The following is a 25759-nucleotide window of genomic DNA, read 5'->3' as shown; positions in this document are numbered from 1 at the left end:
GGAAGATTCAGTTGCTAGGTATATGGTGAGGTAGTAAATTGGATTAGACATTGGCTCAATGGGAGAAGCCAGAGTGTGGTAGTGGAGGATTGCTTCTCAGAGTGGAGGCCTGTGAGAAGTGGTGTGCCACAGGGATCAGTGATGGGTCCATTGTTATTTGTCATCTATATCAATGATCTGGATGATAATGTGATAAATTGGATCAGCAAATTTGCTGATGATACAAAGATTGGAGGTGTAGTGGACAGTGAGGAAGGTTTCCAAAGCTTGCAGAGGGATTTGGACCAGCTGGAAAAATGGGCTGAAAAATGGCAGATGGAGTTTTATGCAGACAAGTGTGAGGTATTGCACTTTGGATGGACAAACCAAGGTAGAACATACAAGGTAAATGGTAGGACATTGAGGAGTGCAGTAGAACAGAGGGATTTGGGAATACGGATACATAATTCCCTACAAGTGGTGTCACAGGTAGATAGTGTCATAGAGAGAGCTTTTGGCACATTGGCCTTTATAAATCAAAGTATTGAGTATAAGAGTTGGAATGTTATGGTGAGGTTGTATAAGGTATTGGTGAAGCTGAAGTTGGAGTATTGTGTGCAGTTTTTGTCACCAAATTACAGGAAGGATATTAATAAGGTTGAAAGAGTGCAGAGAAGGTTTACAAGGTTGTTGCCGGGACTTGAGTAACTGAGTTACAGAGAAAGGTTGAATAGGTTAGGACTTTATTCCCTGAAGAGTAGAAGAATGAGGGGAGATTTGATAGAGGTACATAAAATTATGATGGGTATAGATAGAGTGAATACAAGCAGTCTTTTTCCACTGAGAATAGGGGAGAAAAAAACCAGAGGACATGGGTTAAGGGTGAAGGGGGAAAGTTTAAAGGGAACATTAGCCTCCATGCACAACATAGAGGGCTGAAGGGCCTGTACTGTGCTGTAGTGTTCTATGGTTCTATGGGGGGGGGGGGGGTTCTTCACACAGAGAGTGGTGGGAGTGTGGAATGAACTGCCAGATGAAGTGGTAAATGCAGGCTCACTTTTAATATTTAAGAATAACTTGGACAGGTACATGGATGAGAGGGTTATGGTGGGATATGGTCCAGGTGCAGGTCAGTGGAACTAGGCAGAAAAATGGTTCGGCACAGCCAAGAAGGGCCAAAAGGCCTGTTTCTGTGTTGTAATGTTCTATGGTTCTATGGCTCTAAGAGTGGAAGTCTCTCAGTGTCAAAGGCAGAAATGGAAAAACACCTGGAAAAGTTCTACACAAACAACTGATGCCACGAAGGGATCACCCTCCCACCTGACATGCCACCAATCCATCCACCAGAACACCAACTAGATATCAGCCCACCTAGATGGAGTGAGGTGGAGAAAATTGTGCATAGAGCAAGGGCCGCATCAGCTCCAGGTCCCAATGGAGTGCCATACAGGCTCGACAAAAATGCAGTAGGTGTCCTGTGGTTCCTCTGGAGGCTCATGAAGGTGGTATGGCGTAAGCAGGAGGTACCAACATTCTGGCGGAGAGCCGGAGGAATCCTGATCCCAAAGGAAAAGGGTTCATCAGAAATTGGCCAATTCTGCCAGATCAATCTCCTAAATGTTGAGGGCAAAATCTTCTTTAGTGTGGTGGTTTATAGGCTGTCAAGATATCTGTAAAGAAACCATCTGATTGATACATGAATCCAGAAAGCAGGGATCTCGGGCTTCTCTGGCTGTCTGGAACATGCTTGCACCATCTGGCATCAGATCCAGGTCGCAAGAAGGAGGGAACAGATCTTAACGTGGTGATCCTGGACCTCGCCAACACCTTCAGCTCAGTCCCACATAGCCTCCTTTAGACTGCTTTTGACTTCTTCAGGGTCCCAGTGGCCCTCACAAGCCTCGCTAAGGCCTAATTCCAGGACGTGCAGCTATGTTTAACAACAGCAGACTACACCACAGCGTGGCAACATCTGGAAGTGGAAATCATGGACGGTTGTACCATCTCCCCGCTAGCCTTCACCATGGCCATGGAGGTGATCATTAGAGCATCTCGATGGGTGGTTGGAGGACAGCGTATAAGACCTGGCCTGAGGCTGCCACCTATCAGAGTAAACATGGACGATCTCACAACACTCACCACAACTAAGGCTTGTACTGTATGCCTGTTGAGAAAGCTTCAAGAGAATATCGAGCAGGTTCGGCTGAAGATCAATCCAATCACATCTAGAAGCATCTCCATTGTCAAGGGGAAGCTGGTAGACCAACGCTTCTACATGGGCGATGAGACAATTCCAACAGTCTTCGAGAAGCCTGTGAAGAGCCTAGGTCGGTGGTATAATGCATCCCTCAAAGACACAGAGCAGGTAGATCAGCTCAGGAAAGATGCCGTCCGTGGCCTCGAAAGCATTGACAGAACCACACTCCCTGTCAGGTTGAAGCTCTGGTGTATGCAGTTTGGGCTCCTTCCATGCCTCATGTGGCCACTAACCCTGTATGAAGTTCCAATCTAGAAGGTGGAAAAGCTGAAGGAACTGATCAGCTCATATGTAAGGAAGTGGCTTGGTCTTCACAGATGCCTCATTAGCACAGGGCTCTACAGCAAAGGAATCCTAGAGCTACCCATTTCCAGTCTTTCAGAGGAGTCCAAGTGCGCCAGAGTAAGACTGGTGATGATGTTAACAGAGTCAAGTGATCCATTTCTAGCACAAGCTGCCTTCATCCTGGATACTGGGAGGAAATGGACTCCATCAGAGGCAACTGAACAAGCAAAGGTGGCATTCAAGAACAGGGACATTGTGGGCCAAGTGCAGCAAGGGAGGAGCGGTCTTGGCCTTGGGGACAGTACACCAGCCTGGAACAAGGCTGCTCTGTCTCAGAGATGCAGGCTCATGACTCAGGAGATACGTCAGCAGGAGGAGGCAGCAAGGTGCGCAAAGGCCATCGCTCAGGCAAGGGCAATGGATGAGATGGGAGGGTGTGGAGAAAAGAAAGATCTCCTGGAACCCTTGCTCAGTGCCTGAAATCCGGTTGCCGTGGCATTCTCCCAGGAGGTCATCCCCCACAAAAGTATCCAAAGCGGTATTCTTGGTTTTGAGGGGAATGGCCACAGGGGTGCTCTGCTCTAACTGCCTATTTCCATTTCTCCTGACAGTCACCCAGCTTCTTGCCTCCTGCAGCTTTGGGGTGACCACTCTGTAGCTTTGATCAATTATATCCTCACTCTCCTGTACAAGCCGAAGATCATCCAGTTGCTGCTCCAGATCCTTAACACGGTCTTCACATAGATGTAGTTCCCCGGGAGACTCTGGGTCTCCCAGTTCTCCAGCATCCTGTACGAAGAGCACACCATAGCCATTTAAATGGTATGTTATGTAGGACTAGATGTTAATATCCCTTATTTGCACTCCTGAGACATGCTGCCTAGACTCTGCAGGGTGGCCAAGTGAGTGGTGGCATCTTCTGGGTTATCAAGTGGGCGCCCTCTTTCCTCAGTGTTTCGCTGATAGGCCCACAACACCTCTGGAGGGTTCAGCAGTGAATCCCAGCATCCCGGGCTCACCCCCAAGATGCCATTCTCTCACTTGGGGGCCCAGATGGAATCTTTTCTCTTCTTCCAGAGCCACTGACTACCCTTTTCAGCAGCTCTGGAGAGGTCTTTGACTGCTTGTCAGTGTGTCTTCCCTGATAGTAGGCAGCCCTGATAGTGAAGCTTGCTCTGAATCAAAATAGAACAGGCCTGTGTGCTGGACAATGCGGAGATTAAGGAAGAAGAAGTGTTGGATCTTCTTAAAAACATCAAGATTGATAAATCCCCAGGGCCAGATGTGATATACCCCATGTTGCTGTGGGAAGTGAGAGAAGAAATTGCTGGAGGAGTAGCTATGATCTTTGAATCCTCTTTGGCTGCAGGGGAGGTGCCAGAGGATTAGAGAATGGCAAATGTAGCTCCCTTGTTTAAAGAAGGTAATAGGGAGAATCCTGGGAACTATAGACTGGTGAGTCTTACGTTGGTGGTCTGCAAATTATTGGAAAAGATTCTTAAGAATAGGATCTATGAGCATTTGGAGAAGTACAATCTACTCAAGGATAGTCAACATGGCTTTGTGAAGGGAAGGTTATGCCTCATGAGCCTAATTGAGTTTTTTGAAGAGGAAACAAAAGAAATTGATGAGGGTAGGGTGGTAGATGTGGTCTACATGGATTTTAGCAAAGCATTTGACAAGGTCCCCCAGAAGAAGATCATCCAGAAAGTCATGAGGCATGGGATCAGTGGAAACTTGGCTGTTTGGATAAAAAATTGGCTTACAGGAAGAAAGTAGAGGGTAGTAGTGGAAGGAAAGAATTCTGCATGGAGGTCAGCGACTAGTGGAGTGCCGCAAGTATCTGTCCTGGGACCCCTGCTCTTTGCGATTTTTATAAGTGACCTGGATGAAGAGGCAGAAGGATGGGTGAGTAAGTTTGCGGATGCCATGAAGATTGGAGGAGTTGTGGATGGAGCTGTAGGTTGTCGAAGGTTACAAGAGGATATAGACAGGATGCAGAGTTGGGCAGAAAAGTGGCAGATAGAGTTCAATCTGGATAAGTGTGAGGTGATGCATTTTGGAAGGACAAACCAGAAGGCTGAGTACAGGGTTAATGGTTGATTACTTAAGAGTGTGGTTGAACAGAGGGACCTTGGGGTTCAAATCCATACATCCCTCAAGGTTGCTGCACAGGTTGATAGGATAGTTAAGAAGGCCTTTGGGATGCTAGGCTTCATTAATAGGGGGATTGAGTTCAAGAGTAGAGAGGTCATGTTGCAACTCTACAAATCTCTGGTGAGACCACACTTATTCATTTCTGGTCACCTCATTATAGGAAGGATGTGGAAGCTATGGAGAAGGTGCAGAGGAGATTTACCAGGATGTTGCCTGGATTGGAAAACAAGTCTTATGAGGCAAGGTTAGCAGAGCTGGGACTTTTCTCTTTGGAGCATAGAAGGATGAGAGGGGACTTGATAGAGGTCTACAAGATTATGAGAGGCCTAGATAGGGTGGATAGCCAGTACCTGTTTCCCAGGGCACAAACAGCAAACACCAGAGGGCATATGGACAGGGTTAAGGGAGGGAAGTTCAGGGGAGACATCAGGGGTAAGTTTTTTTACACAGAGGGTTGTGGGTGCCTGGAATGACTTGCCAGGGATGGTGGTGGAGGCTAAAACATTAGGGGTATTTAAGAACCTCTTGGACAGGCACATGGATGAAAGAAAAATAGAGGGTTACGGGTAGTGTGCATTTAGTACTTTTTTTTTAAAGGAATATATGGGTTGGCACAATATAGAGGGCTGAAGGGCCTGTACTGTGCTGTAGTATTCAAGTGTTCTAGTGTTCTAGTGTACCTGAACCTGAAGGGACCAATATTGTCACTGGCAGGTCCGTTAGAGCTGTTGGGGAGGGTTTAAATTAATTTGGCAGGCGGTTCAGAACCAGAGTGAAGGGACTCAGGAAAGGACAGATAGTAAAAAAGTAAAGATAAAGTAAAGAAAGGTGATGGGACTTAGTTGCAGCCAACGGGCTGAGTATCAAAATATTAGGGATGCAGAGTCAGAAAGGATAGCAAATACGGTACTCAAGGTGTTGTATCTAAATGCGTGTAGTATAAGAAATAAGGTGGATGACTGTGTTACACTATTACAGATTGCCAGGTATGATGTTGTAGCCATCACTGAATCGTGGCTGAAGGATGGTTGTAGTTGGGAGCTGAATGTCCAAGGTTACATGTTATATCAGAGGGATAGGAAGGTAGGCAGAGGGAGTGGTGTGGCTCTACTGGTAAAGAATAGCATCAAATCAGTAGAAGGTTGTGACATAGGATCGGAAGATGTTGAATCCTTGTGGGTTCAGTTAAGAAACTGCAAGGGTATAAGGATGTTGATGGCAGTTATATACAGGTCACCCAACAGTGGCTGGGAGGTGGACCACAGATTACAACAGGAAATAGAAAAGGTATGTCAGAGGTCAATGATATAGTAGTCATGGGAGATTTTAACATGCAAACCGATTGGGAAAATCAGGTTGGTAATGGATCTCAAGAGAGTGAGTTTGTTGAATGCCTATGAGATGGCTTTTTAGAGCCTTTTGTCATTGAGTCTACTAGGAGATCAGCTATTCTTGATTGTGTGTTATGTAATGAACCAGAGGCGATTAAGGAGCCTAAGGTAAAAGAATCCTTAGATTCTCTTGGGGCACTAGATGGAGTAAGTTGTATTTTGGCTTTGCTCCGTTCATTTTTCAATTTTTTTACCACCCTTTCACTATCTATATTAAAGTGTTTATAACACTTTTATATGCCTGAACTTTGATTTTTAATCACTGAAAATGAATATGAGAGGGCAAAAGGCATCAGCCGAAGGCAAGGAAGCCGGTAATGGAAGTGGAAGGAAAGAAGGTGATTCTAAACAACTTAAACAGTCTCCACTCACTTTGGAAGCTATGTCCAAGCTCCTGGATGATAAATTCGATAAAAAAATTCTACTTTGGAAGTATTGTTAAAGGAGATTGAAAGTAGACTGGGAGCTCTTAAGCGGGAGAGTGAAAAACAACAGTGGCAAATATCTGAACTTGAAGCTGGGAGACAGAGAGATTGCAGATTGGATGTGTTAGAAAAGAAATTAACTTCGACTACTCAAACACTGGAACATTATAAACTCAGGATTATTGACCTGGAAAGTCGCAGTCGTAGACAGAACCTGCAAATACAGGCAGTCCCCGGGTTACGTACAAGTTCCGTTCCTGAGTCCGTATTTAAGTCGGATTTGTACATACGTCAGAACAAGTACATCCGGTATTACTTAGCGTCAGTCAAACGTTTGTCTTAGTATATAGTATATATTTTACCTTTCTATGCATATAAAACACTTAAGAAACGTATGTATTCCAATAATTAAACCACTGTGTTGCTTAGTAATAACTGTAGCTTTCATCGGGGCAGGGCCTTTCACTTGCTCCATTCTCACTTTATCCGTTATCCTTTAAAATTGTTCTGATCATTGACCAACTGTAGCCTAACGCTTTTCCAATGACCGATGGCGTTCCACCTCTTTCCAAACGCTTTATTATTTCTACCTTATTTTCAATCGTGATTGCTACCCGTCAATGGAACAGAAACACTGTGGGTGGCGGGTCCCGAGCTCCGCTGGGTCCTAAGGACCACCGCACTGAGACAGGCTAAATGGGACAATGTGCTGGGTTTGGGTATTTGATCCTCCACAATATTCTGTGTGGGAATTTAAACTGGAGATGGCAGTGTTTTTTTTTACGAGGTCAAGTTGTGAGCTCGACATCAACCCGGCATGAATGGTACGGGAGTCACTGGATCGACATCAACCAGGCACGGGAGTGGTCTGTCACTGCATCGAACTTGGGGAAACTCCATTCTCAAGCCCGGCACTGATCTCACTGTGCCACCAGCCGACCGGGGAGGGGGGAGGGGGGGCGGGGTCAGGATGAATCTTACTAAGAAAAATTTAAGCCAAATACAAAGTTAAACACTCAACGCAGTGTCTATGGCAATGACTTAAAATGGTGTACACGTCGCGATCTTACTTAAAATGACGGATGGCGTTCTCCTTCCTCGGTTCGCAAGTACGAGTTGTCCGTAAGTCGGACGTTCGTAACTTGGGGACTACCTGTACTCATACTTTGCTTTGGAGTATGGATGTGTGTCATGCTTCTATGTTAAAGGTCTTCTTTTCTTTATTAACTTATTTTATTATTTTCAATTGTTTGTTTTTGAAAATAATCGAGAATCTGATCTGGTGATTGTTTTTTTCCCCTGAAATATTAGTAAGATTGTATTCTGTTTCACTTTTCAAGATTTGGTTTTTCAAAATGTTTTGCAAAGGCAGATTTTTTAAAACATTTGTCTGATGTTTTCTTATGACATTCCTCTTTCAATGTTTTGACTGGGTGGTATTTTGCCTTTTTTTCAATTTTGGAGATTTCCCTTTAAGGAAGTGGGGGTAAGGGAGTTTCTAGTTAGCTTTCTGGCTGTCTATTGGCCAGTTTTCAGGCTTTTGTGGGTGGGGGGTGGGGCTATCTTTAGTTTAGTTTTTTACATCTGGACAGAACTGAAACTACAAATATGTCTGAATTGTCATAACTTCCGGTTCCCCTTTAAACCTTTTTCCCTCTTCCTGATTCATGAGTTTCCTATGCAGTAAGGTTAGCCCTTTACATACCATATGGTTTATTCAAATAAAATGCATAATATTATTAATTTTGTCTCATGGAATACAAATGGTTTGAATCATCTGATTAAATGGAAGAAGATTTTTAAAGTTTTTCATAGATTGAATGCTCAGATTATCTTTGCCTAGTAAACTCATGTGAGGAAGGAGGATAATCAGCATTTTTTTTTAGATTTTGGAAAGGACTGCAATTTCACTCTAATTCACAGGCTAAAGTGAAAGGTGTATCTATTTTTATAGACTCCTCAATTTCATTTGTTCACTGTGAAACAATCTCAGACCCGAATGGTAGATTTCTATTAATTACTGGTTTCCTTTATAACCAAAAAGGTGTTAAGGTTAATATCTATGCACCAAATGCCGACTATCCTGAATTCTTTAAACATCTATTTGCATCTCTTCCTAATTTAAATGAATATATGTTGACAATAGGTGGAGATTTTAACTGTTGCCTGAATCCCTCAATGGACAGGTCTGCGTCCAATCAGGTACCTCCAAACAATTATAACTATTGAAAGCTTCATTGCCAGGAAACATCTGACAGAAAAGGCAGCTAAACGCAGGCATGGCTAATAAATTGAGCTTTGCATATTAAAAATTTTTTTTGTATGGTCCATATGAAGGAGTGATAGTCTAAGGTCCCAAGTTAATCTTGGTTCACTGTGTCTTGGCCACACACACACAAACACTTTGGTGCTCTTGGAATGGAATTTGTGAATCCTTCTGTGACAATATGGATTTCCGCTGGTTGTCCTGGATTCATGCGAAGGTGCACAGGTAATTTTGCATAAGTAAGTGACTAAAGTAAAGAGTGTTCATGGGCATGTGAAGGAGACTACGAGGGATGATTGTTAATTTTGTGGCCTAAGGTAGAAGGAGTCAATTTTAGAAAACCTAGCACATTTATTTTTCAACATAGTCTCCTCCTACATTTACACACTTAGTCCAGCGGTCGTGGAGCATACGGAACTTGGACCTCCAGAAAGTGTCCACTGATGGGTGATTGATAAGTGATTATGCAGTAAGTTTGGTTAATAACTCATCTCCTTCTACCTTAGGCCACGAACTTATCAATCACCCTGATGAGTTAACTTCAAATAATCACTCAAAGAGTTGAACTTGCATGTAACAAGAGCTGTGTAACTCATCTCCTTCTACCTTAGGCCACGAACTTATCAATCACCCATCAGTGGACACTTTCTGGAGGTCCAAGTTCCGTATGCTCCACGACCGCTGGACTCAGTGTGTAAATATAGGAGGGGACTATGTTGAAAAATAAATGTGCTAGATTTTCTAAAATTGACGCCTTCTATCTTAGGCCACAAATTTATCAATCACCCCTGTAAGTTGAGGAGAATCGGATTGATGGGATCATTCTGCTGGGAACCAGTATTGATCAACTGAGGTAAAAGGCCTCTGTTTCAGTATTCCCAAGGTGTTCTGCATCATATTGTCCACTTTCACAGCCAACTAACACCTGCCATCAATACCCTGGCTGCTTTGATCAGAGTGTTAAGAGTCAGCAAACTAATAGTACACACCTTAAAAATAAGCAAAACTATCTTTGATTTTGCCTGTCATTCTGCTCAAAAGTTAAAATGGAGCCCCAAGTGTCCAAAAAGGAAGCCAATTATTTATTTAATGTTTTGCTTTGGTTAGATTGCACTCAGAATAACATGCGCAGTACTGGTTGCACTCTATAGGAAGGATGTAGTTGTATTGGATAGAGTGCAGAAGATATTCACTAGAATGTTCTTTGGATTGAAAGACCAACTTATGGGGAGAGATTGGATATGCTGTGTTTGTTTACCCTGGGGTGAAGGAGACTGAGGGTGACCTGATAGAGGTTTATTAAATGACGAGGCATAGGCAAGATAGATAGAATCTTTTCCCCATGGTAGGGGAAAAAGAAGGCAGCATAGATTTAAGTTGAGAGAAAGGATTTTAAAAGCAATTTGAGGGTCAATTTTTCTTTACATTGAATAGTTGATATCTGCAACTTGCTGCCAGAGGAGGTGGTGGAAACAGATACAATAACCACATTAAAGAGACATTTAGACAGGCACTTAAATAGGATACCGTCCTAATGCAGGCAAATAAAATTTGTGTTTGATTGGGCAAAAAGGTCAGTGAGGATGTGATAGGCCGTAGGGCTCATTTCTGTGCTGTACAATTTCATAACTTTATTTAAGACTGAGAAATCTATTCCATATACATTTTCTCACAATATCAAAATAGTTATTTGCCCTTTCTCATCTCCTCAAATTCCTGCAAAACAATACAAAGCGCCCAAAGCATTGTTGAGGATCCCCACCAGCCATCCCACAATCTCTCTGACTCACTACTGTCACAAAGGAGGTACAGAAGCATCAGCACTAGGACTGCCAAATGGGTTAACAGCTTCTTCCCCCAGGATGTGAGACTAATGAATACCCTGCCAGCATTGAGGTCTCATCAATAGGACAGTGAGCTGTTTACTGTTTGCCTGTGCTGCACACTACATGCATTTTGAATCATATTTTATTAACTTATCTGTGGTAATATTTTGTTTTATGTGCTGTGTGTGATATACATTCATCCAGAGGAATTATTTGTTTGGTTGTACAGTCAGATGATAATAAACTTTAACTGGAACAACTGCAATCTACAGTCACTTAATCTTTCTGACAGTGATAATGTCACAGTTCATTTTCTATACAGTTACACAGCACACATACATTAGCCTGATCCTCTCCATACAGTTACGAGCCCTTGTCACTGAAGAAGAGATGGGGGTTTGTGTCGGATGAATCACAAAAACTATACGACTAACTTGAGCATGGAGCAGAACTAGGGTCGTGTATCAGAGGACTATATTCTGTGATGCTTAGTTGTGCGTGTAATCTTTACCTGTTTTATTCCAAGGAGCAGATAATAATTTATTAACCTCAGATTTCATTACAATTGCATTATTTAACTGAGGAAAATGTTCTTATATTTTCTGATCCTGGGAGACGGGTTATTTTCATGTACCTCTCACAATTTATTTTCCAGCAATGTGACATATAAACAGATGCATCATTAGAAAGATTAATCCTCTTCACTGTAATATGGCACAAATCACAAATCATAGATTGACGGTCATTGGGTCATAAGGAAAGAAAAATGGCAATAGCCAATTAACATGAAGAGTATAAACAAATTAGTAAAAGGATATTGATGTTACCAATGACAAAGGTGAAATAAACACAATGAAAAATGTACCAGTACTGGTCAAGGTATCCAGCATAGGCACCAAACCCTTGAAGAAACTAAGGGCAAAAATGTCATGGAACTGCTGGAGTCCACATATTCTACTCTGCACAAGACCCAAAGTATGGTGCACATCAGAAAGGCTTTCCACTAATTAAAGATATTTCTTCTGTGTGATTAGTTCTCAGGGAAAGTTGAGACAGCGCTGGGAGGACGTGGATTCCAGTTAGTTTGGTGAGTGGAGATCATGCTCATGGTGGTGTTGGGGGTGCAAGAGAGTGCTGATATGATGGTAAGCTTTTAATTTCTTGTAATCTTTGTAGGCTTCAGAAGAACTATCTCTTTCTTCTCAAAGTGGAAAATGCCCAGATTTTTAACAGAAATATTTTCATTGGAAAGCAATGGCTATACAAGAATTCATCTTATAGTACGGAGAAGCCAGAAGTGAAATGACTAGTGCAGGTTCAGTTTCAGTCATCTATTTAGCTGTCAGCTTGGCTAGTACCTCTTGGTCCACAATATGAAAGCTGGCCCAATGGAAAAAGCAAGTCAGATCTGCAACATCTGCTCAGCGGCTGCCAAGTGATACAAGAAGCTCTCAGTTGGTGGTGGGAAACGCCGCTCCTTCAGGATTTCCAGAGTTATCTTGGATTTTCCATCCTCATCTGGTCTAAGAGATGCTAAAATGGTCAATATCTCCTTTGTTTTCTGTGAAATGTCCTGGATGAGAGAATGGATTTGAAATCATCATCAACATTAAAAAATCTATTCATCATTATTTCTTTATTTCATTATCTTTAGCTCCACATTAGCTACTGAAGTGTAGTTGGGCATTCAGACCAACAGTATTTGAGGCACTTGTGATAATTATTCGTTATGAGGACAGGCAGTAAAGTACATTTCTGTCCCAGAATGAGCTTGATCTTATTGAATAGTGGAATATGCTATTGAATGAAGTCATTCAGAAAAACATGGTTTAGTTCTCAAACAGTGCTGATGTAGCTGATTGGGGCATGTCAGTGTTTGGAAATGTGGCAAAGGAAGACACCAAAGCTATCTGCTCATGACCTCATGGTCAGCAAGCCCTCCTCAAAGTGTTGATATGTCAATGTGACTTAAAGTATTGACTGTGCTGCCACATGTACTGGGATGGCCCAGCAATACTAGCCATTAAGATCCATGATTTTGAGAAGCAGTTGTTATGACCTTGCACTTATTGTCATCTGCACCACAGTTTCTCTGTAGCTGTTGCAACTAATTCTGTATTCTGTTGTTTTCCCCCTTCTACTACCACAATGCACTATGTAATGATCTAATCTGCTGGAACAGTTTACAAGACAAATTTTTCACTATCACAGTATATGAAATCAACCAATTCCAATTAAAAGGAAGATACTGAGAGGCAGAGTCCAGAAAGATGGGATATAATATTAGGAAAAGGAAGCTGCCATTCAGCACATGTAAATCTTTGGCTACTGTGTCCCACAGAGCTGTGGAAGTCCAGGCTCTGTGTCCATTCCTGGCTGTGACAACCAGTACTTGAGGTACCTAAGAGAATCAAGGAATATGGGATCAGGCAGCAAACTGCACTTTAGCCACAGAATGAGTTACAAACATGCTTGAGGGGTTACATAGCCTTCTCCAACTTCTTGTTATCTTATATTCTGAACATATTTGAGAGAAACATAAGAACATAAGAAATAGGAGCAGGAGTAGGCCCATCGAGCCTGCCCCGGCATTCAATAAAATCATGACTGATCTGTCCGTAAACTCAGCTCCACCTACCTGCTTTTTCCCCATAACCCTTAATTCCATTACTATGTAAAAACCTATCTAACGGTTTCTTAAATATATTTAGTGAAGAAGCCTCAACTGCATCCCTGGACAGAGAATTCCGCAGATTCACCACTCTCTGGGAAAAACAGTTTCTCCTCATCTCCGTCCTAAATCTTCTCCCCTGAATCTTGAGGGAGTGGTCCCTAGTTCTCATCTCACTTACCAATGGAAACAACTTGAACTCCAGGCCGGGTCTTCACGTGCTGCGATTGTGTCTCCCGTCTCCCTTTCCCCCACCACCACTGCAATTCCCTCTCCCTCAGATCCCATCGTCAGCTCTTGGGCCCTCAGAGGCTCCATCTTCCTCTCACCCCAACCCTCCCCTCTCCACCAACACCACCAGCCTCCCTCCCCCCTCTGATCCCATCTCTCATCCGTGCCGGGTCTTTACCATTCCCTCTGACCTTCAACTCTCTCAGGCAGAGCGCTCTGTCCTCAGTAAGGGCCTCACCTTTGTCCCCCTTTGCCCACACCTCAGTGAGTTCCATGTACGCCATGACACTGAACTCTTCTTCCACCAGCTCCGTCTCCGAGCTTACTTCTTTGACAAGGACTCTCCTACCCCCACCAATGACCCCTTATCCCATCTTCAACCCTTCTCCTCTTCATGGACACCCTGGTCTGGTCTTCTGCCTGCTCTGGATCTCTTTATTGCTAATTGCTGATGGGACATCAACCGTCTTGACTTCACCACACCGTGTTCCAATTCCAACCTCACTCCTTCCGAACGCTCTGCTCTCCGCTCCCTCCGCACCAATCCCAACCTCACTATAAAACCCGCTGATAAGGGGGGAGCTGTTGTAGTCTGGCGTACTGACCTCTACCTGGCCGAGGCACAGCAACAACTCTCCGATACCTCCTCTTATTTACCCCTTGATCATGACCCCACTAAGGAGCACCAGGCCACTGTCTCCTATACCATCACCAACCTTATCAACTCTGGGGATTTCCCATCCACTGCCACCAACCTCATAGTTCCCACACCCCGCACTTCCCGTTTCTACCTCCTACCCAGGATCCACAAACCTGCCTGTCCAGGTAGACCCATTGTCTCAGCTTGCTCCTGCCCCACCGAACTGATTTCTGCATACCTTGACACTGTTTTATCCCCCCTTGTTCAATCCCTTCCCACCTATGTTTGTGACAGTTCTCATGCTTTGAATTTTTTCAATGATTTTAAGTCCCCTGGCCCCCACCGCCTTATTTTCACCATGGACGTCCAGTCCCTATATACCTCCATCCCCCACCAGGAAGGTCTCAAAGCTCTCCACTTCTTTTTGGATTCCAGATTTAACCAATTCCCCTCTGCCACCACTCTCCTCTGTCTAGCGGAATTAGTTCTTACTCTCAATAATTTCTCCTTTGGCTCCTCCCACTTCCTTCAAACCAAAGGTGTAGCCATGGGCACCTGCATGGGTCCCAGTTATGCCTGCCTTTTTGTTGGCTTTGTGGAACAGTCCATGTTCCAAGTCTATATGGGTATCTGTCCCCCTCTTTTCCTTCGCTACATCGATGACTGAATTGGCGTTGTCTCCTGCACACATGCTGAGCTCGTTGACTTCATTAACTTTGCCTCCAACTTTCACCCTGCCCTCAAATTTACCTGGTCCATTTCTGACACCTCCCTCCCCTTTTTTGATCTTTCTGTCTCCATCTCTGGAGTCGGATTATCTACTGATATCTACTATAAGCCTACAGACTCTCACAGCTACCTGGACTATTCCTCTTCCCACCCTGTCTCTTGCAAAAATGCTATCCCCTTCTCACAATTCCTCCGCCTCCGCCGCATCTGCTCTCAGGATGAGGCTTTTCATTCCAGGATGAAGGAGATGTCTTCCTTTTTTAAACAAAGGGACTTCCCTTCTTCCACCATCAACTCTGCTCTCAAACGCATCTCTCCCATTTCCCACACATTTGCCCTCACCCTATCCGCTCACCACCCCACTCGGGATAAGGTTCCCCTTGTCCTCATCTACCAGCCCACCAGCATCCAGGTCCAACGTATAATTCTCCGTAACTTCCACCACCTCCAACGGGATCCCACTACCAAGCACATCTTTCCCTTCCCCCCCCTTCTGCTTTCTGCAGGGATCGCTCCCTACGCAACTCCCTTGTCCATTTGTCCCTCCCCATCCCTTCCCACCGATCTCCCTCCTGGCACTTATCCTTGTAAACGGAACAAGTGCTACACCTGCCCTTACACTTCCTCCTTCACCACCATTCAAGGCCCCAGACTGTCCTTCCAGGTGAGGCGACACTTCACCTGTGAGTCGGCTGGTGTGGTATACTGCGTCCGGTGCTCCAGGTGTGGCCTTTTATATATTGGTGAGACCTGATGCAAACTGGGAGACCGTTTCGCTGAACACCTACGCTCTGTCCGCCAGAGAAAGTAGGATCTCCCAGTTGCCACACATTTTAATATCACGCCCCATTCCAATTCTGATATGTCTATCCATGGCTTCCTCTACCATCAAGATGAAGCCACACTCAGGTTGGAGGTACAACACCTTATATACCGGTTGGGTAGCCTCCAACCTGATGGCATGAACATTGACTTCCCTAACTTCCGTTAATGCCCCTCCTCCCCTTCTTACGCCATCCCTGATATATTTAGCCCCCCCTTTTATTTATCTCTCTATCTCTCTCTCTCTCTCCTCCCCCATCACTCTGCCTGTTCTCCATCTCCCTTTGGTGCTCCCCTCCCCCTTTCTTTCTCCCTAGGCCTCCTGTCCCATGATCCTTTCCCTTCTCCAGCTCTGTATCCCTTTTGCCAATCACCTTTCCGGCTCTCAGCTTCACCCCACCCCCCCCCCCCCCCTCCGATCTTCTATCATTTTGTATTTTCCCCTCCCCCTCCTACTTTCAAATCTCTTACTATCTTTCCTTTCGGTTAGCCCTGACGAAGGGTCTCAGCCCGAAACGTCGATAGCACTTCTCCTTATAGATGCTGCCTGGCCTGCTGTGTTCCACCAGCATTTTGTGTGTGTTGCTTTAATGGAAACAACTTTCCTACTTCTATCTTATCTATCCATTTCAAAATTTTGTGTTTCTATAAGATCCCCTCTCATTCTTCTGAACTCCGGAGAGTATAGTCCCAGGCAACTCAATTTCTCCTCACAGGTTAATCCCTTCATCCCTGGAACCTCCTCTGCACCGCCTCCAAAGCCAGTATATCCTTCCTCTAGTATGGAGACCAGAAATGCACACAGTACTCCAGGTGCAGCCTCGCCAGTACCCTGTATAGTTGCAGCTTGACCTCCCTGCTTTTGAATTCAATCCCTCTAGCAACGAAGGCCAACATTCCGTTTGCCTTCTTAATAACCTGTTGTAACTGTAAGCCAACTTTTTGCAATTCATGAACAAGCACTCCCAAGTACCTCTGCACAACAACATGCTTCAATCTTTCACCATTTAAATAATAATCTGCTCTTCTATTATTCCTTCCAAAGTGGATGATCTCGCATTTACCAACATTGTATTCCATCTGCTAGACCTTGGCCCACTCACTTAACCTATCTATATCCCTCTGCAGACTCTCCACATCCTCTGTACAATTTGTTTTTCCACTCAGTTTAGTATCATCAGCAAATTTTGCTACGCTACACTCAGTCCCCTCTTCCAAATCATCAATGTAAATAGTAAACAGCTGCGGGCCCAGCACCGTCCCCTGCGGCGCCCCACTCACCACAGACTGCCAACCGGAGAAACACCCATTTATACCAACTCTCTGCCTTCTATTGGTTAACCAATGCACTATCTATGCCAATACACTTCCTCTGACTCCATGCATCCATATCTTATTTATAAGTCTCTTGTGTGGCACCTTATCGAACGGCTTCTGGAAATCCAAGTATACGACATCCACCTGTGTCCCTCTATCCACTGCACTCATTATGTCCTCAAAGAACTCCAGTACGTTTGTCAATCCATGCTGCGTCTGTCTAATGGAACCACTCTCTTCTAAATGTTTTGCCATTTCTTCCTTAATGACAGCTTCAAGCATTTTCCCGACTACAGATGTTAAGCTAACTGGTCTATAGTTGCCCATCTTTTGCCTACATCCTTTTTTAAAAAGTGGCGTGACATTTACTGTCTTCCAATCCGCTGGGACCTGCCCAGAGTCTATAGAGTTTTGATAAATGATTACCAACGCGTCTACTATAACCTCTGCCAATTCCTTCAGCAGCCTGGGATGCATCCCATCAGGACTGGGGACTTATCTACCTTCAGGTCCTCTAGTTTGCTCATCGCTATCTCTTTAGTGACAGTGATTTTATCGAGTTCCTCACCTCCCATTTCATCCATAACATCCTTCTTTGGCATATTAGACGTGTCCTCCACTGTGAAGACCGAGACAAAATAATCGTTCAAAGCCTCAGCCATTTCCTTATCACTCAATATCAATTCCTCCTTATCATCTTCCAAGGGACCTACATTGACTTTAGCCACCCTCTTCTGCTTTATATTTTTATAAAAACTTTTGCTATCTGTTTTTATATTTTGTGCTAATTTACTTTCATACTCTATCTTCCCTTTCCTTATTTCTTGTTTAGTTATTCTCTGTTGCGTTTTAAAGTTCCCAATCCGCTAGTCTCCCACTACTCTTTGCGACTTTGTACACGTGCTTTTAATTTGACACTTAGTTATCCAAGGCTGGCTATCCGCACACTTACTGTTTTAGAAACATAGAAATATAGAAAACCTACAGCGCACTACAGGCCCTTCTGCCCACAAAGTTGTGCCAAACACGTCCCTACCTTAGAAATTACTAGGCTTACCTATAGCCCTCTATTTTACTAAGCTCCATGTACCTATCCAAAAGCCTCTTAAAAGACCCTATCATATCTGCCTCCACCACCGTTGCCGGCAGCCCATTCCACGCACTCACCACTCTCTAAGTGAAAAACTTACCCCTGACATCTCCTCTGTACCTAATCCCCAGCACCTTAAACCTGTGTCCTCTTGTGGCAACCATTTCAGCCCTAGGAAAAAGCCTCTGACTATCCACACGATCAATGCCTCTCATCATCTTGTACACCTCTATCAGGTCACCTCTCATTCTCCGTCACTCCAAGGAGAAAAGGCTGAGTTCACTCAATCTATTCTCACAAGGCATGCTCCCCAATCCAGGCAACATCCTTGTAAATCTCTTCTGCACCCTTTCTATGGCTTCCATATCATTCCTGTAGTGAGGCAACCAGAACTGAGCACAGTACTCCAAGTGGGGTTTGATCAGGGTCCTATATAGCTGCAACATTACCTCTCGGCTCCTGAATTCAATTCCACAATTGATGAAGGCCAATACACCATATGCCATCTTAACCACAGAGTCAACCTGCACAGCTGCTCTAAGTGTCCTATGGACTCGGACCCCAAGATCCCTCTGATCCTCTGTTACTGTTCTTACTTTTGACTAGAATATACTTTTGTTGAGCACTGTGAAAAATCTCTTTGAATGTATTCCAGTGTTTCTCAACTGTCCTACCAAATAGCCTGTGCTCCCAATTCACATTAGCCAACTCTTCCCTTATCCTGTTGTAGTCTCCCTTGTTGAAGCATAATACACTAGTTTTAGATCTAACTATTTCATCCTCCATCTGAATGTGAAATTCAATCATACTATGATCACTCTTTCCAAGAGGATCCCTGACCACAAGATTGTTAATCTTACCTGTCTCATTGCACAGGACTAGATCTAAGATAGTATTTTCCCTTGTAGGTTCACTAACATGCTGCTCAAGAAAGCCATAACATAAGACATAACATCCACCTAAGAATCAATGCTGATGGAGAGAAGTGAATGCATGCAAGGAATAATGCTCCAACCTGGAACAAACTCATTGGATTTAACATTTCCCATAGCCCGAGTATGTAGAAAATTAAAGAATGAAATGGCTATAAGGACATATCAACCATCTATTGCTGAATGATACAATCGTTGTAGACTCACATTAGCTCTGCCAAGAATGAATAACAACAAATAATCACCTTAATCACTTGACCATCTGATTTGTCTGGGTCACCAGCTGACTGGACAATAAGTTGACCTATATCCTTGTGCAGTTTACCCATTGCCATTGTTTCTGTGAGAAAAAAAAGCAAAATAGCTTCATGTATAAAATATTATTAATAACATTAATATATTGTATATTGCATTAGAGTATTCACAGTGAGCAAAGCAATTGATAACATGATTATTGCCATCTAAACATGACACTGAAATTTTATGGGATGTGCATGACATGCAAGGGCACACCATACATAATTCTTATACAGCTCAAGTATTGTATTGTGTATTGTGCTGTAGGTTTTCTATGTTTCTATGTCTAACTCCAAATTTATTGTCATTCAACAGTATACATGTATACTGCCAAACAAAACAACCTTCCTCTGAAGGTGCACGACACTGTACAGTACAAATAACTCACACACAATAGATAAAGTAATATTACCCCAATAAATTAACAAATAAAATACATTCCAGAAGGTTGACACTTAACATAAGGTGCATTTATGACACAAGATAAAAAGTACAGTTGGCCCTACTTATCCACGGGGGATTGGTTCTGAGACCCCCCGCAGATACTCAAGTCCCTTATTTAACCTGGCTTAGTACAGTGGTCTTTAGGACCCAGCAGAACCCTGGATGTTATTAAACATGTCTCAGTGCGGTGGACATTAGGACCTGCAGCGGAGCTCTGAATCCGCAGTGTTTCTGTTCACGAAAATAATCACGATCACGATTGAAAATAAGGTGGAAGTAATAAAGTGATTGAAAAGAGGTGAAACGTCGTCGGTCATTGGAAAAGCGTTAGGCTACAGTCGGTCAACAATCGGAACAATTTTAATGGAGCATTTGAAAGGCCCTGCTCCGATGAAAGCTACAATTATTACTAAGCAACGCAGTGGTTTAATTATTGAAATACGTATGTTTCTTAAGTGTTTTATATGCTTAAGGTAAAATATGTACTATATACTAAGAAAAACGTTTGACTAACTGACACTAAATAATACCGGATGTACATGCTCCAACTTCAAATCCGACTTAAAGACGAACTCAGGAATGGAACTCATTCATAACCTGGGGACTGCCTGTACTTTTAAGTCATTTCTAGATTACTTATAATACCTAAAACAATGTAAATGCTATGTAAATAGTTGTTATATTGCATTGTTTAGGAATAATGACAATGTTACGAATGTGCCACAACTCTGAGGGGCCGAAGGGTACAAAGTAGCCCCCCTCCTTTTTGAGAATCGCAAGATCGCTATTAATTCAGGTTTGGGACCCAGGAAATGAGAGAGAGACACGCAGAATCCACAAGGGTTTGGAATGTGTCCTGGCCCCCAGAAAGGCGGAACCATTGATAACGACTATTGTCTCTTGGAGACGGAATTGTGTATTGAGTACTGTACTATTCATTGAAGCCCTCAGGGAATGACCAGAGTGGGCTGGTTGAGGGATTGCATCATCCCAACCTGATTGACATCTGAGACCCCGTGAGTAAGGATAAGAGAGGGTCTGGGGAACAACCCCTTTAGATGCACCAGGAGAAACGCTAGAAATCCCGTGACAGCGTTTAATAGCGACAGCCGGTGGAGGGCCCACGTGCGTCCTTTCCCGTTGCCGGGATTGGGGCCTTACCACGGAAGAACGGCTTAGCTAAAGAAGAGGACACCAACGAAATTTCGAAGGATCGACATCATAAAAAGGAAAAGCTGGCAAGTTTCAAAAATCTCTCTCTTGACTCCAATCAAAGGCTGCAACCTGCATGAACTGAATGACTTTTATATTTCCATCGGACACTACATTATCCCCTAGACAACGATAGAGCTATTTCTTATTGATTATTATTATACCCGCACTTTTAGATTTAGTATTGACGACGTGTATTATCTGTATGTTTGCATTGATATTATTTTTGTGTATTTTTACCAATAAATACTGTTAAAAATAGTACCATCAGACTTCAATGGACCTCTCTATCTTTGCTGGTAAGTGACCCAGTTACGGGGTTTGTAACAACTTGGGGTTCTCGTCTCGAGATTTGATACTGTTACGTATCCCGTAACTGGATCACTTACCAGCAAAGATAGAGAGGTCCGCTTAAGTCTGATGGTACAATTTTTAAACGTTTTTATTTATAAAGGGGCACAAAAGTAAGGTTAATACAAACATTCAGATAACATACGTCGTCAATACTCAATCTAAAGCGCAGGTATAGTAATAATCAATAAGAAATAAGCTCTATCGTTGTCTAGGGGTAATGTATATATTGTCCGCTGTATATCTAAAAGTCTCTTGCGGTCACTGCAGTTCCACCAGCTGCCGTCTTGTGGGGTGTCGCGGTGGTGCACTTTGTTGGAGAGAGGGAGATAGAGATTGAATGGAACAGTTACCCGGCGGGTTTTTCCAACCTTTATGAGTTCGATCCGTCGGAGTCTTGTTGGGGAATGGCCGCTCACTTGTGGCCTCTCCTGTAGCTAAGCCGTTCTTCCGTGGTGAGGTCGCCAATCCCAGGCAAGGAAAAGACGCACACGAACCCCCCCACCGGCTGTCGCTATTAAACGCTGTCACAGGATTTCTAGCGTGTCTTCTGGTGCGTCTGAGGGGCCGTCTTTACAACCCCTCTTTTATCTGAACTCACGGGGTCTCAGATGTCAATCAGGTTGGGATGATGCAATCTCTCTCCGTCTCTCCACCCACGTTGCCCTGAGGGTATACACGTAGTACAGTTCCCAATTCACAAAGGTGTCTCCACGAGACAATGACCACAGTCGCCAGCTTTTGCCTCGCCATGAAACGAGGGACACCGCACGTATCTTTCTCTTCTCTTGGGTCATTGACCCCCCCCTTCACTAGGGCTCTTGCGATTCTCACAAAGGAGGGGGCTGGGGTCATAACACCTCCCCTCTTAAAAACGTTTTTACCAGCGGTTAAAACGGAGTGGTACAGAATTTTACAGGGTTTTAGGATCTAACATAGTACAAAAGCTTTTAACTACAGAGCTGTACCGTCATACATTTTTCAGCGTCTAAACAGTTAACGATTACAGTGGCACTTCCGTTAATATGGTAACATCTTGTCCCTGACTAAAGGCTGGTAGCATCAGATTTCAACAGGCAGGGTTCCAAGGGGGTTGTCTTTGTTATTCACATGCTTTGTCAAAATCCCGTACAGCCGGTTTCTCTATTTTAAAAATGGCGCCCCTATTAGCCGTCACCTCTTTTCCGGTGAGTTTCTACGTGGGGGACCTGGGTAATTTGGCGAGGTACTCTCCCGCCTTTCCGTTCCATAAGGGTTATTCTCTCCACACCGTGTCCCAAACTTAAATCATCGTGTGAATTTCCACCCAATTCTTTAATGTTACACAGGTAGCTAACCCTTTTGTCAAGACCGTGCAGGCTGATGGGTGTCAGTTCGAACCTTTCCCTCAGGCCGCATTTAAAATTCGGCTTTTTCACAGCGCTCTCTTGAATAACAGCGTGTGGGGCACCTTTACATTCCAAATCAACCTGTAATCGATGCGCAGGCACCGCGTTACCAAGCCATCGTTTCTGTAGCCTGGTTGCTTCTTCTGACACCAATCTAAACTTTAGATTTTCTTCATTCGATTTGGGAACTACAAACTTTCCATTTCCTTCAATAATAATGTTTATCCCCCCATGGTCGAGTTCCACTTTAAGGTTCACCACCCCTTCGTGTACAAACACCTGGGAACCCTCCCTTCCCCCAATTACCAGGGTTAACCCTGTCTTCACTGAACCCAGTCCATCTGACCCACAGGGACTGCATTCCTTTTCAACTGAATCAAATACCTCAGACTTTTTCTGAGCTCCATTACTAGGTTCAGTACCACGTGCATCCACATCTTGGACACACTCAAACAGGACATCTGCCTCTTCCAGGCTTTCAATACCCGTACCCTTTTCAAATTCTAAATTCCCCTGATCCTCCCAGTTCCTCTCTGGGCAACTCCCTTCCGGAGTAAACTCAACCCCGCGGGCTGAAACAACCTCGTCTGCCAACCCAGCAGACCTCTCCAAGGTAATGGCATCCTTTTCATCTAGGACTGCCTTCATCTCATTATCGGGAACACCTTGATAACTCTCAACTTCTTCAAACAGGGCTGCCACCCCCGACAGATCATCCATGTCCAACTCTGGACCTTTTAACAGCTTTTTCCGTTTCTCACCTTTATTTCCTACCTCTAGGACCTTTTTCTTCGCTAAGGGCAGATCTAGCTCCTCTCCCTTAACCCCTTTCACTTTACTACTCTTTGGTTTACCACCCTCAGAACCCTTGTGGTACAGGGTCGGTAGGACCGTCTCGGCCAAATCAATACTGGCCAGATTTAAACTGCTCACTTTCTCAGCTGCCTTTCTCGACAGGCTGCGAATGCTCGCGCCTGTGGTACAGACTGGAGATGCGGGGGGCGGGGCTGCAATCCTCACAGGCTGTTTGGGCCGTGTCACCCTTGTCCAAACCTGCCCCCCGGCTAAATCATTTCCGAGGAGGACGTCCGCGTCAGTTCTCGGGAATTCTGATGGCACCCCTATTTCGACTGGTCCAGATACCAGCTCACAATCCATAATTACCTGATGCAGGGGCACCATTTCTATTCTTGTACCTATCCCCTTCACGGCGACCATTCCCCTTCTCCGACCGAAATCTAGTATCTCACGACAGCTCCGCCCCGGTGTCTCGCCAGATTCGGACGGGAATGGGTGGGTCCCCCCCCTTCAAGGACACGGTTCCGGGTGACAGCCAAGTCTCTGACCCCTCTCGTACTCTGTCTACCCGGGGCTCTCTCGTCGATTTACTGATTACCACGGCACACCCGATAGGGACCGCTGCTTTCCCTTTTTCTGGCTCCTTTCTCGGAGCAAAGCACCTAGAGGCAATATGTCCTCCCTTCCCACAATTAAAACAGGTCAAGCCCGGAAATCTCGGGCCGCCTGGCCTTTCCCCCTCAACCTTACCACTAGCTCCCGGCGGGACCTCTGCCTCAGCCGGTGGACTTTCTCGGTCATTCCCACGGTCTCTCGGGTAACCTTTTGGCGAGGAAAACTTTGTCCTGTGGGTTAGGGCATATTCATCTGCGAACCTAGCAATTTCTGAGATGGACTTATTCGGCTTCTCATTCAAATACATCCGGATCTCCTCCGGAACACACCCTTTTAATTCCTCAATCAAAAATAACTCCCTGATACGCCCATAATCCCCGTCCACCTGTTCCGCGGTGCACCAACGGTCCAAGAGCACACCCTTTTCATAGGCTAGCTCGGTATACGTTTGATTCCACCCTTTCCGTAAATTTCTGAACCTTTGTCTATAAGCTTCAGGTACTAGCTCGTAACTCCGGAGAATGGTCTCCTTTACTTTGGCATAATTCTCCGCTTCCCCTCCCTCGATGGCCTATGCCGCAAATGGTCGTTGTGCCTTCCCTTTTAACACACTTTATAACAACGCCACCCACTGCTCCTTGGGCCACTTCTGATTTACTGCCACCTTTTCAAAAAGCAAGAAATAACTATCAACATCCGACTCTTCGAATGGAGGTACTACCCTCAACTCCCGACTAACATTAAACCTCTCCTCTCGATCTAACCCTAGATCTCTTCGCTTTTTCTTTAACTTCTCCATCTCCAAGTCATGTTCCCTCTGTTTCTGTTTCTCCTCATACTCTCTTTGCTTTTCAGCTCGGTCCTGCTCTCTCTCGGCTCGTTCCTTCTCTTTCTCGGCTACTTCTAGCTCTTTTAGCTGAATTTCATGCTGTCTTTGCTTTTCAGCTTGGTCCTGCTCTTTTTGCACCTCTAACCCCTTTAGTTGGAGCTCCTGGTCCCGTTTCACCTCTAACTCCTTTATGTGGAACGCTTGCTCCCTTTGTTTGTCGGCCCTTTCTTTCTCTTTCTCAGCCCTTTCTTTCTCTCTCTCAGCCCGTTCTTTCTCCTTCTCAGCTGCTTTATTTTAAATTCATGTTCCAACCTTAATTTCTCCAACTCTAGCTGATCCATCCCACTAGCTGGTACTTTTTCAGGGATATTTTCCAACTCCTCAGCTGCAAACACCTTTTTCCCGATGTAATACTGAGTTATGACCCTTCGCACTTCCCGCTTTTTCATTGACGACCTCACCTCTGTGAGGCTTAACCCCTTCGCCAGATTATCCAAGTCTAATTTTGTAGCCGCCTCTAGTGCCCCCAGAGTCGGGTTTTTCATAAATTCATCCACGTCCATCTTTGCTGGTTTTCCGTCTGGCTACCCGCGTACCAGATCCAAATTTTTTGACTTACAAATCCAACTCACTGACCTCCCAATTTGGTATCAAATCCCGGACGAGCCCCCAAGTTGTAACTGGATCACTTACCAGCAAAGACAGAGAGGTCCGCTGAAGTCTGATGGTACCATTTTTAAACGTTTTTATTTATAAAGGGGCACAAAAGTAAGGTTAATACAAACATTCAGATAACATACGTCGTCA

General features: G+C 44.4%; 1 protein-coding gene across 6 annotated transcripts in view; it reads right to left on the bottom strand.

Annotated features, from left to right (window-relative positions):
- Positions 1–10365: 10365 nt before the first annotated feature.
- Positions 10366–25759, bottom strand: part of dennd10 (DENN domain containing 10) — an 83712-nt gene continuing 68318 nt past the window's right edge. For all 6 annotated transcript variants that reach the window (XM_073027869.1, XM_073027870.1, XM_073027872.1 and 3 more), the window contains 2 exons: positions 19264–19358; positions 10366–12159 (listed from right to left, as the gene is read on the bottom strand). In XM_073027869.1, coding sequence (XP_072883970.1) covers positions 11989–12159; positions 19264–19358 — 266 coding nt within the window. In that variant the 3' untranslated portion in view covers positions 10366–11988. The remainder of the gene's footprint in view (positions 12160–19263; positions 19359–25759) is intronic.

This window comes from Hemitrygon akajei, chromosome 23, assembly GCF_048418815.1.
Source record: "Hemitrygon akajei chromosome 23, sHemAka1.3, whole genome shotgun sequence".
Taxonomy (NCBI): Eukaryota; Metazoa; Chordata; class Chondrichthyes; order Myliobatiformes; family Dasyatidae; genus Hemitrygon; species Hemitrygon akajei.
This window is presented reverse-complemented; position numbering and strand designations above follow the sequence as displayed.